Raw genomic sequence first — 13,962 nt, forward strand, 5'->3', positions numbered from 1 at the left:
ATGTCAGCACTCTATAATATACACTGCACACTGTACTCCTCGCTCTGTATCACTCAACTATGGAGATGTATTCACATTGATTTTCCATCATCAAGGGAGCTGCAAGCTAGATTGCACCCTGGCTATTGTGCCCGGAGAGAGAAATTCCCATAAAGGTAGGAAATCAAAGGTGCGATGCGCAGGCTCTATTACAGTTCATGCAGCACATCCCCTACTGTGTGCTGTGATTCAGCAGGAGGAGAATAACATTGAGTCACCTTGCTGCATTGTGAGCCTCTGGCAGGAATCAGTAGCAGCAGTGGTGTGTGTGTGTGTGTGTGTGTGTGTGTGTGTGTGTGTGTGTGTGTGTGTGTGTGTGTGTGTGTGTGTGTGTGTGTGTGTGTGTGTGTGTGTGTGTGTGTGTGTGTGTGTGTGTGTGTGTGTGTGTGTGTGTGCGCGCTGCAGAGCTGCAAAGGACCCTGCAGACAAAGCTTATGAATGGTTAAACGCATGCAGTGTGTGTAGCCCTGCTGCATGTGTGGGTGTGGGTGTGTGTGTGTGGTCGTGTGTGTGTGTGGGATGTGCATGCTGGGTGGTGAGGATGGGAAGGCAAGGTCACGTAACAGCTGTTAATGAACTGGGGCTCTCACTGCAGTGTGATCTTGAAGCATGGTTCTTCTTATAAGCAGTCATTCACTGACTTTAATTACATATGTATTGATACCACCCTAATGATAATGATCTGAAGTCTTTTGGAATTTGCATATATGTCGATTTCTTTTGGCAATGGTTTCCGTCTGGATTCGGTGTGTGAGTTGCGGTCCCAACGAAAGTCTCGTTAAGTGGGGGTGGGCAACATGTCAGTGGGGCTTCACATGTGTCAGTTTGTGCTGCCCTTAAATGCTGTTAGATGGATTACCTTTTGAATCCACAATGGCATAGAGAGCACATTGTAGAATGTTGCATATATTCAAGACCATTTTTACAGCCTCTGCCACTGTAGATTTATAATATATTGGTTCTAAGCACAGCAGTTGTAATTGTTGACAGATGTAGTTATGCATTTAGTTAGTTCAGTTATCTCTCTTGACTTATACCCTTTACATGGTCTTGCTATAAATAACATTAGAAAGATAATTCATTCAGGGGAAATCATCTATTATGTAAAAACCTTTGTAACCATTTTTTCTGTATGGCAACAATCAAGTGAGAAGAACCGCCTTTGATCTCCCTCTATGTTTGAGGAACAATGCTGCAACTATCAGGGCAACACACAGACAAAGCATCCCTAAGGGCTTTACAAATCAAATATTTATAATGCTTCATGTTTGAAGTGTTCTGCTCAATGATAACTGTATCGTGATTTGTTTCAAAGCACACTCTCATTGCTCATCCTCAAACCATAAAGAAAGGAAGAGTTTCCATTTCACAAGAGTCACTGAACCATATTGCCTCCTTGAGAAACACTTGAATAAATAATATTGGGTTGATCGACTTTATACCAGACAGCAGTTCTGGAGTGATTATTCTAGAAGCTTTATTTCTTAAGCGCTATGATTGTGCTGCTCCCAAAGGAGACCCACATTCATGAAACTCACCCCTCCCGCCTATCCTAAATGACCAGACAGATTGTCACACAGTCACTTTGACATCTGCCCGTCCTCAAACACGGACTGTTTCATTATATGGGCAGCATCAGATTGGGCAGGTCTGTTTGATGCAGTGTAAGCATTACTGTAGCCTAATGTGTCATGGTCCTTAATGCGTTACTGCAGCAAGAGTGACAGGGTCCTATAGCTCTCGATACCGCCCACACCCCTCTTCTTGGAGCTTTGTTCTTATCTTCTGTTCCTCCTGTGATTTTTTTTCATTTATCATGTATTTTATTTATTATGTATTGCCAATCTGACAATGAAGCTGTGTGTTTGTTTCCATTGATTATATTATATACATAATAAGATATTATATCCATTGTATTATCATCAATAAGTATATATAAGTAAGTCAAATAAATATGACATAAATGTAGGTTATATGCACTCATCTGAAGTCTTTGAATCAAAGGCAATCGACGCACAATTCATTCATCATCACTTGAAACAGGTTTATCTCGGCTGGCTGTGATGTGTCATGCTATCACGTTTCTAGCGTATAACAATACCAGCGGAATGTTAAGCCACAGTGCGTTAATCCAGTAGTTCACGTAACGCTAGAGGGTACACCCTATTTGACGCATTCCACTTCTGTGTGGCTTCGTGGTGGCTCTTGGCTATGTTTTTGAGCACTGTTGTCTTGGAATGGGACGTGTGGTGGTGGCAGCCCCCCTTCGTAGCCAAAGAGGATGTGGGAACCGCTGTTTGTAAAGTAGCTCTTCGCAAGTTTTGTCTAGCGCTTTAACACCATGCAGCCCTAGTGGTGACCGGGCACCCTGGAAAGTCTGGGAAGAAGAAGGCAATGTAATAAAACCGAGTCCGAGGCGAGATCATGGCGGCACCACTCGCGCGGGACACTTTACCTGATCAATGGTCTTACGGAGTTTGTCGAGATGGCCGGGTTTTCTTTATTAAGTGAGCGTGTGATTTATTTTTTCTTTACAACGATTCACATCTGATGTCCAGGGATAGTGCAGTGTGTTGGCTTTCACTGTTCAGTAACAGGTGTCTCTCTTGCAGCGATAAAACTCGTAGTACTACTTGGCTACATCCCCGGACGGCAGAACCTGTCAACTCAGGACACATGATACGATCAGGTAGACGTCCTATTTGTTCCCGATGACCTCGAAACGAGTGGCTGCGGTTGTTCTCTGTATGTGAATATTCAATCACTGTTTATTCGTGTAATAGATTTGCCAAGAGGATGGGAGGAAGGCTTCACGGACGAAGGGGCGAGCTACTTCATCAAGTGAGTGGCTTGCATTGTTTGGTTGAAACAAAATACTCTCACAGTTCGTGTTGTTGCTTCTACATAACATGCCTTTGACCGATTCTGAAGTGGATACACCGATCGCCTGATCGCTATACCTGTGAGTGTGGGTGCGCGCAGTGCTTTGCTTTGATATCGAGTCGGTAGAGCACCATATCGGGTCTGCGACTTGAAGATATCATTTGAAATGGAAAACCTCAAACAAATTCACATTCCGGCATAATTTTCTATAACATACTTATGGAATATATCCCTCTATTGGCCACACACACACACACACACACACACACACACACACACACACACACACACACACACACCCACACACACACACACACACACACACACACACACACACACACACTGCAGACAGTTTATATATTAACACTTGCCTCCTATCCATGTTTAGGTTGTGCAGGGCAGGAGAAAAGCTATTACAATTCAGCTCACATCTGCTATGCAGGACCTCCGCACTCTCCATTAGATGTAGGTGTGTCTGTGCGCATGTATACAGTATGTGTGTGTGTGTGTGTGTGTGTGTGTGTGTGTGTGTGTGTGTGTGTTTGACAGATTGCAAATGATGGACAGGGAGACCGTACAAAAGTGAAAGTGACCCAAGAGCAGGGCTTGGTTGTTTGACCACACTGTGACAGAGATGTATGATATGATTACATTCATGAAGTACAGAGGACAGGGTTTTTTGAAAGTCACTCAAAAGGATGTTGGTTTTGGCAGTGAGTATAGGCTAAACTGCCATTGAAGAAAGCACATGCAAGCACTTTGTTGTGTGTAGATGTAGTTATTTCCAACGAGGTCTGACTAATGAGTGATATTCCTCCATCGTTATTTAAATTGTGTTCTATATTGCTGTGTCAAGTCAATGTGTTTATCAGCCAATCGGGCATACAGGTCTTACTAGAAAAAATACAATAAAAATAGAAATAAATCCCACATACGGTTAATTTATTATCCGTCCACTGTAGGCCCTAAATGCCAGTGACCAGTGACCCGTGTACTGTAGACTTGAAGTGGAGAAAATGAATTCCTTTGGTCGAGCTGGATAATAGTGAATTAGCATAGACCCCTCCCACTGTGGTCTGTAGTAGGTCTAGGAAGTGCCCTGGCACGGCCCTTTTGATTTGCTCCATTTGTCGCACACAGAAGATCTGTATTGAACGCTTTTTCATCAATGTATATATATATAAGCATGACGTTTTGTCTTTCTGTGTTTAGAGCAGCAACTGGCAAGTGTTTGTTAAAATACATTTTCTTTTGTAAAAAAAATTGATCTGCACTTAGTTCCGTCTGTACACCACAATTTATATCCGCAATTGTGGGAGGTAGGTGTCAGCACCACTATAGCCCATCAGGGCATATTAGGACAGAAACTATGGACTGCTGGGCTTGCTGACACCTCCGTTTGAAAAAGAAAAAGTTTAGTTTTGTCATTCCCTAGTTCTTATTGTAGAAGGACAAATAAGGAGAACAATCAAGCAGTACAAGCAGAAGATATACGGTGCTCTAAATGTCACCACTAAGCTAAATCAACCAGCTGTCGGTGGTAGGGGTCAAGTTCTTGTCCTGCTCCTCCTCAATGCGTGTGGACGCACTGGCTGGTGACCGTGTGTTGAAGGGACAGCCAAACAAAGAGACACACATGCCGAGGTTATCTCATGCGCCGAGATGAAACTGTAGATGTACTTTGCCAGCTGTATTTTCACAATATCGTGCTCGAATTGCGTGGTTGAAGATTGTAATGGTTATCAGATGTCACAATAACCGTGGCACCGTTCACGTATTACCCTAGTCAAACACAGTGCTCTGTTTGGTTGCAACAATGCGTGGTCCTTTATGGCTGCTGTGTTCATTAAATACAATTATTACAAATGAACATGAGTGTTCATTTGTAATAATTGTTCTGAGAGGGGACGACTGATGGATTTAAACCTTCTTATGATCAGGACCTTTTTATCACTGGCCTACATATTGAGATTAGATGAGCCTTTCATGTCGTCTTCAGTACTTGATGTTATTAAACAGTTCATCACAGTGGCGGGATCAGATTTATCCTAGTTGATTTATGGCTGTTGTTGTAGTGGGTGCCAGGTTTCTAGTTGTTGTCCTACGTAGCGTGTGGGGAGATTATGAAAGGGTCATCTGGCTATCTTCTCCAGCACCTGGCTACTTAAGTAATGAGGAAGGATGTACTTGGATGGTTTATCGGATTGTGTTCTGTGGGGTCCTTTAAAATGTTAATTTGATCACATAAATCGGGGGGGCATAATTTTCATCTGTTTCCTGAGGTTCACATTTTGAATATATTCATATACTAATGCATTCTACTATATAACATACTTTCATAAACCTGTATATGTTAAATGCATGTTAAATTGAATGAGAACCAAAATATTATTCAACAATGAATCCCAATTCAGAAAATTGACACCAAAATCATGAAGGGCACATTATTAACAAATGATATCCTACATAATAATACTAGTATCATCACTATTGACGAGAACATTTGTTTACAAAAAAAAATCAGCCTTTTTTTTGTTGGTCCCTTTTGTATTAGTGGCCTCTGTGTTGGGGCATTCCTCTCTGTGGTTACTCTACTTGCTGGTCCAGGGAGCCAGCAGTAACAGGGCTGCGCTGAATCCAAGTCCACACGATGCTACCGTGACAACAGCCGGTGGACTGGATTGAGCGTTGCCGGTAGAGACCAGTCATGGAGTACAAAGGGAGGCTTGTTGGGATGTCTTGCTGTGGTATTGCTGACAATCATTAACATCCCTAACTAAACCTTTTGAGTTATATTATTGTTGAAGTGTCACGCATTCTTTTAGTATGATGTATACGAACCTAAATGTCCATGGAGATGAATTATATAGGTGCTATTATTCCTTATCAATTGTTGTAGATTGACAACAATAGTTGTTGATCGACAACAATAATTCACAATCTAGAATCTACATCTCTATGTTCCCCACGTGAAACCACGTGTAAAAATTTTAATATCGGTATAGGTTAATATAGGTTAAAGAGGAAAGATTGATATGAGATCTCTTCCACAATGAACACAATCTTTTAATTGATTCTGGTTTTGCTTTCTCTTGGACATAGAACCAGTGTATAGTGGTTCAGCCTGGTCTGAATACTTAGTGCACATAGGTAATGTGAAGCCATAGTTCCCCCAGGAAGAAATGATCCCGCTGGAGCTATCCCGGTGTCCTACTGGGACAACAGTCTGCATTGTGTGGACGGACTAACTATGCTCCGGACAGGCCTGGTTGAATGTTCTTGAAATACCAAAGGGAACTGTTCGGATTGCACATTGAACACTGGGTGATACTTGATAATTGGCCCGCTGTTAACCTTAATTCCCATATTGTGCGCTGGTTTGATACTTCTATTTCAGTCTTGTTTAATAAACTTCAGCTGCCCGCAAGCTTTCTAATTGGTAGTTTTCTATTTACAGTATATTTGGCTTTGGGCAAAATTCATTAATTGGCCGTGCAGTGTTCTAGGAGTTTTGAAGCCAAGCATAAAAAGAGAAGATTAAAGGTATCACGGTTCCCTCCAGGCCTAAATCTCAAGACTTACCTAATGAGACTTTCTTTCTGCAAGAGTTGCAGATTCCCACCTTGGTTACATTCAAAGAACCAATGACAAGTCACTTAGTGTTATTAATGAATCCTTTCAATCCTTTAATCGACCGTCATCCCAAATTCATCCCTTTAACCGCTTATGTCGATTTTATGATGTTACTGTTTTGTTGTTTGACTTCACCCCTGGATATTCTTAAGTCAGTAAGTTCATGTATTCAGAAGAATGTTTTATTGACCTTTCGGAAGGATGTAGAAGTTCAGAAGTAGTTATTTCTGGTTTCCTGGGTGAGACGGGCTAACTTTAGTGGTTTTGGGCTTTTACTTGATGCTCTCCAATCCCTTTCATCCTAGACAGGAAGAAACAACACATTTTCAGTGCACATATATAAAAAACAGAACCTTTTAAAGATGTTCTTAAAGGTTTTGTTGTCCTCCCTTGCAGACAGCTGAATGTATTGAGCCTCGCAGACATACCAATCTGACACATGGAAACCTCAAGGATACTTTCCTCCAACCCTTGAGCGATGACTCAGACGTGCCTCATCCTCTGTAATTGTCACAATGGCACTTACACTGTTTCCCCCGGTAAACATTCGTCTTTCAGCCTTTCACTTCTATCACTGCAGATTGCGCGATAATTCAGGATAGTGCTGCACTTACCTAAATATTTGGAAGCTTTGAGGCTGGACTTTATTTCTGTCCGAGAGGAGAGTGATAAGGCGGCATTGCTGAATGCCAGTCAACGGTGCTCTTCTCCTCCTATATTCTCGCCTGGTGTCAGAGGGAGCCAGGTGGAGAAAGAGTGAAGGAAGCAGCAGCTGTTCACCTCCCAAGTGGAGAGAAACATGGCAGGCTGCTTTAATCACATGTCTTACCAGGCAGAGTAATAAACTCATCATGTTTACTGCTATGGAGTGTCCTCAATAAAGACGATGATAGCAAACTTAAAGGCCTACCTTTGAGTCTTGTCTAAAGTGTGATTATAATGATCAAGGTCATAAATTGTGTTTAAAAAGTCATTGAGGTTGCAGATTGAGTACCAGGGCGATCGCCTACATACTTGACATTTCCCTGACATTATCCACTCAAAGAGGTTGGACTGTATCCTGATGCTGCACGGCCAAATCTAAATCTGTATTAGTCTGGAACCTTTCAGTTCATTTGAAATTTACAAGGGTTGGTATCAACGGGCGCAGACCAAAATGCCTCTGGACGCAACGAAACGTGTGACACATCAGCGGCGGCTATCGTGTTTGTTTATGAAAAATGCCTCAACTGGTGCTGCCATAGGGCGCTTCTCTGGATCGTTTTAAACCCGCCCCATATTGGGTAAATGGTTGTAATTGGCCCATCAAGACGAGGTCTGCTGGAAATCTGCCTGAACGGTAGGGGGGTCCGATGTATACGCCAGAGCACATACAACATGAGCGCTCAGGTTTGTCTGGGTCCCAGGCTAGTTAGATCCAGTAACACACATGACTGAGGACATGTATAATATTCTCCAATACAGTTCCTACCGTATCAATATTTGTTCATTTGTTGATGAATAGGAAGGCATTTCATTTGTTATGACTCTCCTTTCCGTTTCTGCCAGCCTTATATGAGTGGGATGAATTGATGCAGATCAACTTGAGCTCGGGTCTAGTCTCCCATGCGGTACTGTCATTAATGTACACCGGTGGGAGATATTGCCAGCTTTCAGTAGGTCCTCATATCAGGTGTACATCGCCGCCACCACCTCCCCTGGTTGAGCTTTATCTCATCGCTGCGGTCGCGAGGCGGCCTGAACCTTCACCTGAGGCAGAAGCGTTTTTATCACGTTTGTTTTACTACTGACCGTCTTGCAGACTTGCCAACGTTGACGGATTTAGCTGTTGCTTAAATGACTCATTATGTTCTGTTGGGGACCATAAACGTCGGTAGAGGTTGAGGCGGCCGACTGAATCAAGAGGGGCGAGGACAAAGAAAGAGTTGACAGTGTGATACAGTGAACCAGTGTGTACCGCAGAAGGAAAATAAGGTATTCCGTTGTGTGGCTGATGCCGCCGCCGCCGCCGCCGCCGCTGTGTTGAGACAATGGTAATTAATCCCTGAGCCATCAATGAATACATGAATGAATGCATACATAAATACTTTGGGAACAAAGGAGACTTGAGGTGTGTTGTGTGTGTTGTGTGTGTGTGTTTTTTTTTTTTTGTGTGTGTTTCTGTGAGGAGGACGAGATAGACCACGGTCCACAATAAGGGACTCACTGTCCTCACAGCCTGGGCTGGTGCAACGAGAGCAGGCAGGGCTGGTGGCTGCCGCAGCAGCAGCGGCCAGAGGAGGAGAGGCAGAGAGAGGTGGAGATGCTAGAGCTGAGATGGGGAGCTGCTGCTATTGGTGCATGCCTCTCAGGCAGGAGGAGGAGGAGGAGGAGGAGGATGATGGTGCTGATGGTGAAGCAGCAAATGCTGCTGAGCTGCAACGAGCCTCTTCACTGGGGATGGAGGGAAGGCAGGCCGAGCCAAGGTAACTTCCTTTTCGACCTGGGCTAGCTCGAAGAGGTTATCACACCTATAGACACACACCTATGCGTTAGCGTTGCGTTACGTAGCCGTGCAACTTTTGTCGTTTCGACCCGGCAGTAGCGTAGTCGATGCAGCATGCTGTCACAGCGTGCACAGAGTTAAGGATTTTCAACTCTAGGTGGGCCTATGTAGACCATAGGCATGGCTGTAACTGGAACATTATCACACCTCTCCCACATTAGCATAGCAAAAAATGTGTACATGCTATTTTAAGTACAGAGTTGAGGTTGTCACAGTTTTCAACCCAGATTAGAATAAAAGACAAGCATATGCACATGCAGGTATGTAAGGTATGTACATAGTTTAGGTTATTACTCTCCCTCATGGAACATTGTTAGCATTTTAGCTTATTATATTTGTATTAACATGATCAACAAATACTATCTTACTATTTATTTTGAGGTGTACAGTATACAGAACTGTGCTGGCTAGGATCCACACTCTTGCTTGCGCAACGTCTTCCATGTTGCCCTCCTATTTACACTCTGATGTCCCTGTGGTAAAAGAAGTGCACCTCTATTGTATTTCAAGCTCCCTTTGAAGAAACTTCCCCCTCCCATCCCTTCACCAGATTTGATTCAGATGACGGCTGAGTGCCGCAGTCTTGTCAGAGACATAGTGCGACTGGGGCCACTCGTCCCTGCCCTCTTCTTTTTGCTCAGTTGAGACCTGGGATGTGTGAGAAAGGTCTCAATAGATCCTGTCCCTTTTACTGACGACCCACTATGACTATCATTTGTCTTATCCCATGCATTTGATCTTCAACAAGGGTTAACCAAGGGTTCAGCACTGATCATTTCATTCAGAGGTCATTTTAATGACAAAAGGACATTTTTCACACAAGCAACATTTAATGGGTGTTTTTAATGGAATATTTTTTACGATATATCTATTCGACTCACCGTGAGTTTTTGTATTACACTCAATGATAACCGCTTGTTAAATACACCTGGTGTTTTTGAACTCACACACTTCAGTAAGTGCCCAATTGGTAATAACTCATTTTCTTGAAGCGTGGCCAGCTGAATTATTCCTTAAGGATGTGGACAGTGAATATGATTTATTACAAGTTACGGTGCAGTCAAACTCTCAGACCTCTTTCCTTTGGGCTCTTCCTATTCTGCTGACTGCTGTCAGTGTTGTAGCATTGCTATAGTATATTTGAGTACATTATTTGGTTCATTATAAAAAATGATACATTCACTGCCTGTTAAGTCTACCTGTTTAACGCAAATGAATGACAAGAAATAATAAAATATATTTTCTATTTATTTAAATTTATGCAGACATTTGAATGCAATATCGCGTGGATAATCAGTTTGGCGAATTGTTTTGTGTTTGTGGTAATGACAGCCTGAGCTTTGTGAGGCTGAAAGTCAATGTGCTTGTTAAAATTGCCTATTTAAATAAATTTGACTGGAAAGGTCAATCCTCTTAACATTTTGGCTTTTGATTAGTATTAGGGTTTTCTATGTTATTCCCTTTGTTCAAACATGGTTAAGACACAATGGGACTGCTAGAAAGCTCAGGATTTTCAGAGTTTTCTAAAACATGGATGACTTGTTGGAAAACTGTTGTCCTACTTAATGTGGTATTGAATGGGGATACAGACGGATGAACGGATGCAAATGGTCCACGCTGCTAAAGGCACATCTTTTGTTACTGGCGGTTTTATCCACTGCAGCAATTATTGAACACATTGACCAGCTGTTTGAGTTTCTCCTAATCAATGCAATTAAATGGGCTGTAGTGCAAACTGCAAAGGTGTTGTTTTATTCATGGCCCGATGCGATGGTCTCGCGCTAAAGAAATACAGTGAGTTTGGTCCTCAAATCTTATACCCAATCCAGATTAGAGCCCCATGAATTTGAATAATTAAATGCAAACTTCACATTAATTACAATGTCAATATGTCTAATGACAATCGCTTTCTTAATGAAAGGCTTGTGTGTCTCTGATAAGGAATATGCAACGCTGCACACATCTTCATCTTCCTCAGCGTGCTCAACTCCAATATGTTGTTGGCGATAAAACTGCTAATCGTCTCATTGATTGTTGTAATTTATGTCACTAATTATGAGTCAGTTAGACAGTGGGGGGGGGGGGGGGGGGTCATCTAGGACTAGAGTCTCTCTGGGGCTTCCTTCTTGCGTTCTTTGTTGAGACCCGAGGCCGTTGAGTGATCAGAGAGAGAAAAACGCCCTGAGATGGGAGCTTGAGAACCGAGCGGTGAAATGTCCAGAGACATGAAGCATGGCTCGTTCTGTGTCACTGACGGTTCTAATCTGTTGGGTTGAGTGAGTGAAGAGCAGTGTTAGTCAAACACTTCTCTGTGTTGCACCCTTTTTATACAGCTGAAACCTCAAAGTACCCCTTTCAGCACTCGAAAAAATAAACAGCCGTTCCATATCTTACACTTTGTTTGTATCGCATGAATCATTTACGTTGTGTAGCCCAGTAGGGGAGCTGCACATGGATTTTGATGTGCAGTGTTTTCTCTTGGTGGCCACTAGGTACTGCTGTTGAAGTTCATAACTTACCTTCTGTTTTGCTTTAGTTTCCTATGTTACATACATTACGTAGAAATATGTGGTTGCATTCTGATTGCATTGTATTATTCCATAGATACAAATGAGGATATTGTAAAACAGAAAGTCCCCCTTTCAGCTATATGTCCATACATGCAGCTGTTAACTTGTTAAATTGCTGTCCTGTTCTTAACCAACCAGTATTATATCAATATAATTAAGCCATTCCAAAAGTGTATCTAATTGTATTGATTTGACTAGAAGCCCATTGAGTGGTTGTACAATACAACCCGTGAATCATTTAGAAATCCTCAAAGGTATCAAAGCGTTAGGGCGGTCTAACGGTAAGCTTGATTTAGCAAAGATCATAGCATATGCTTACATGAATTAGTTCATGTATTAGTTAGCATATATATGAAGACAGACCCAGTCTGGGGGGACGCAGTCTGTCTGCCAGTCAGACCCGGTTTACCCATGGTAGTACTGACAGACAGACAGACAGGGGGGGGACTCGGTCTATCTGTCAGTCAGACCTGGTTTACCCATGGCAGTTCTGGCAGACAGACAGACAGACAGACAGGGACCCATTCTGTCTGCCAATCGGACCTAGTTTACCCATGGCAGTGCTGGCAGACAGACAGGGGGGGGACCCAGTCTGTCTGCCAGTAAGACCTTGTTTATCCATGGCAGTGCTGGCAGACAGACAGGGGGGGACCCAGTCTGTCTGCTTACACTGCCACGAGTAAACCAGGTGCTCACAGATGCTCCTGTTTGCATCCCTATCCAGCAGCGACCAAGGGCAGTGCTAAGCGCTGATAAGACAGCACAGCGGGACGGTAACTGCTCATCTGTGGTAACTTGAGATGTAAACGGCTCCATAGCAACAGAGACACGGGCAGACAGAAAGACAGAGAGACCCATGGATGTTTCTGAGCGACACCAAGCCTCTTCCACTACTTCAAATCCCCCCCATCTCCTCCTCCACCACCACACCTCCGTACACCATGAAGCGCGATCATCTTCCCACCCTGGAGAGGCCAATCAGAGCTGAATGCAGGAGCCATGCAGCAGTGCTAGCCGGGCTAGGCGAGGAAAGCGAGAGAGAGAGGGGGCTGAAACTGCAGGAATATGAGATCTGACACAGCACTCTGTACACTTCCCAGCTCAGGCTATACGTCTCCCCACACGCTCGTATTGCACCGTCTCCTATATAGGCTACATATCCGGGAAAAAGGCAGCAGAAAGAGGCTTGGCCGGTGAAGTGGGTTGCTGCTGGGCCGTGCCCTCCATGTGAGCCTTTTGAGGACATATGTCTGAGGACCTTCCTGGATATTTGAGGCCTGTATTTATAGATTGTTGTACCGCCGGCAGCTTTATGGTGAGTATAGCAGACTTGTTGGGGACTAAACTGTATTTTATCCTGTTTGAAATACAATGAAGCGCTTGTAGGCAATTCCTCTTGGCCTACGTGCCATGCAGCCTGCATTGAGTGTTTCGTGATAGATGATGAATAACGAAGGTAAGTGGACACTGTGAGCAAATCAATGGCGGTTACAGCAAATGTTTCAGACCAAGGGCATGCTTTATTGAATGCAACTTCAAGCTTTTGATATGTTTATCGATTCATTTTGTCTCCTTTTCACAAGATTTCGCAAGAAGCAAATTTGCTCACAACTCACAACATGTGGCTTATTACAAATTGACTATGAACAAGTTTTGTGTTTTTTTGTGGTTCACCTTTGAACATTGGAAGCAGTGCTGGATATGTATATATTACTTAATTATATATAAACAAAGATCATCCACTGGCTTCAGACATTTTAATGCCGAACCAGAGTTGAAGCAGTGACCTGGATTATAACATGATAATAGATGACTCTGTGATGATGTAACAACATTAACATCAACTTTCAAACAAACCGTGTTAAACCTTGGTGTGACCAGCCTCCTTTCTCTGCTCATTCATCATTAGTGTTTACCGTAATATTTTCTAATCCGGGTTGATGTTTGTGCAGCAACATAAATACATGGGTACGTTATTCATCCCTGAGGGGAAACGCAGGGCTCACAAAGCAGCACAAAACCTTTCACAAACAGCACAAGAGGAACACTGAAGCTGTTGTTTGGGTTAGGGTTAGTACTAACACAGTACACATAGTAGGAGCTAGGAGTTTGTTTCAGCTGATCAAGTCAATCCTTCCCTTCTTCAAGTTGAACTCAACACAGCATCATTACATTGCATTTACACTTTTTTCTTTTTAATGTGTTTTTAATGGATAATTCTATTTATCCTGAATTGACACACCTTTGTCAAAGTAATATTTTCAGTTATTGCACCTCATTGCCAGCCTCGTT

The 13,962-nt window shown here is 43.0% G+C and overlaps 1 protein-coding gene across 1 annotated transcript in view; it reads left to right on the top strand.

The window, feature by feature from the left end:
• Positions 1-2,263: 2,263 nt before the first annotated feature.
• The window catches only part of plekha7b (pleckstrin homology domain containing, family A member 7b), a gene marked incomplete at its 3' end in the record, with an annotated part of 59,591 nt that continues 47,892 nt past the window's right edge, over positions 2,264-13,962 (top strand). The window contains 3 exon segments of the mRNA XM_084476386.1: positions 2,264-2,546; positions 2,652-2,728; positions 2,823-2,880. Coding sequence (XP_084332512.1) covers positions 2,464-2,546; positions 2,652-2,728; positions 2,823-2,880 — 218 coding nt within the window. The 5' untranslated portion in view covers positions 2,264-2,463.

Source organism: Micromesistius poutassou (genome assembly GCF_964030765.1).
Source record: "Micromesistius poutassou genome assembly, chromosome: 12".
NCBI classification, from domain to species: domain Eukaryota; kingdom Metazoa; phylum Chordata; class Actinopteri; order Gadiformes; family Gadidae; genus Micromesistius; species Micromesistius poutassou.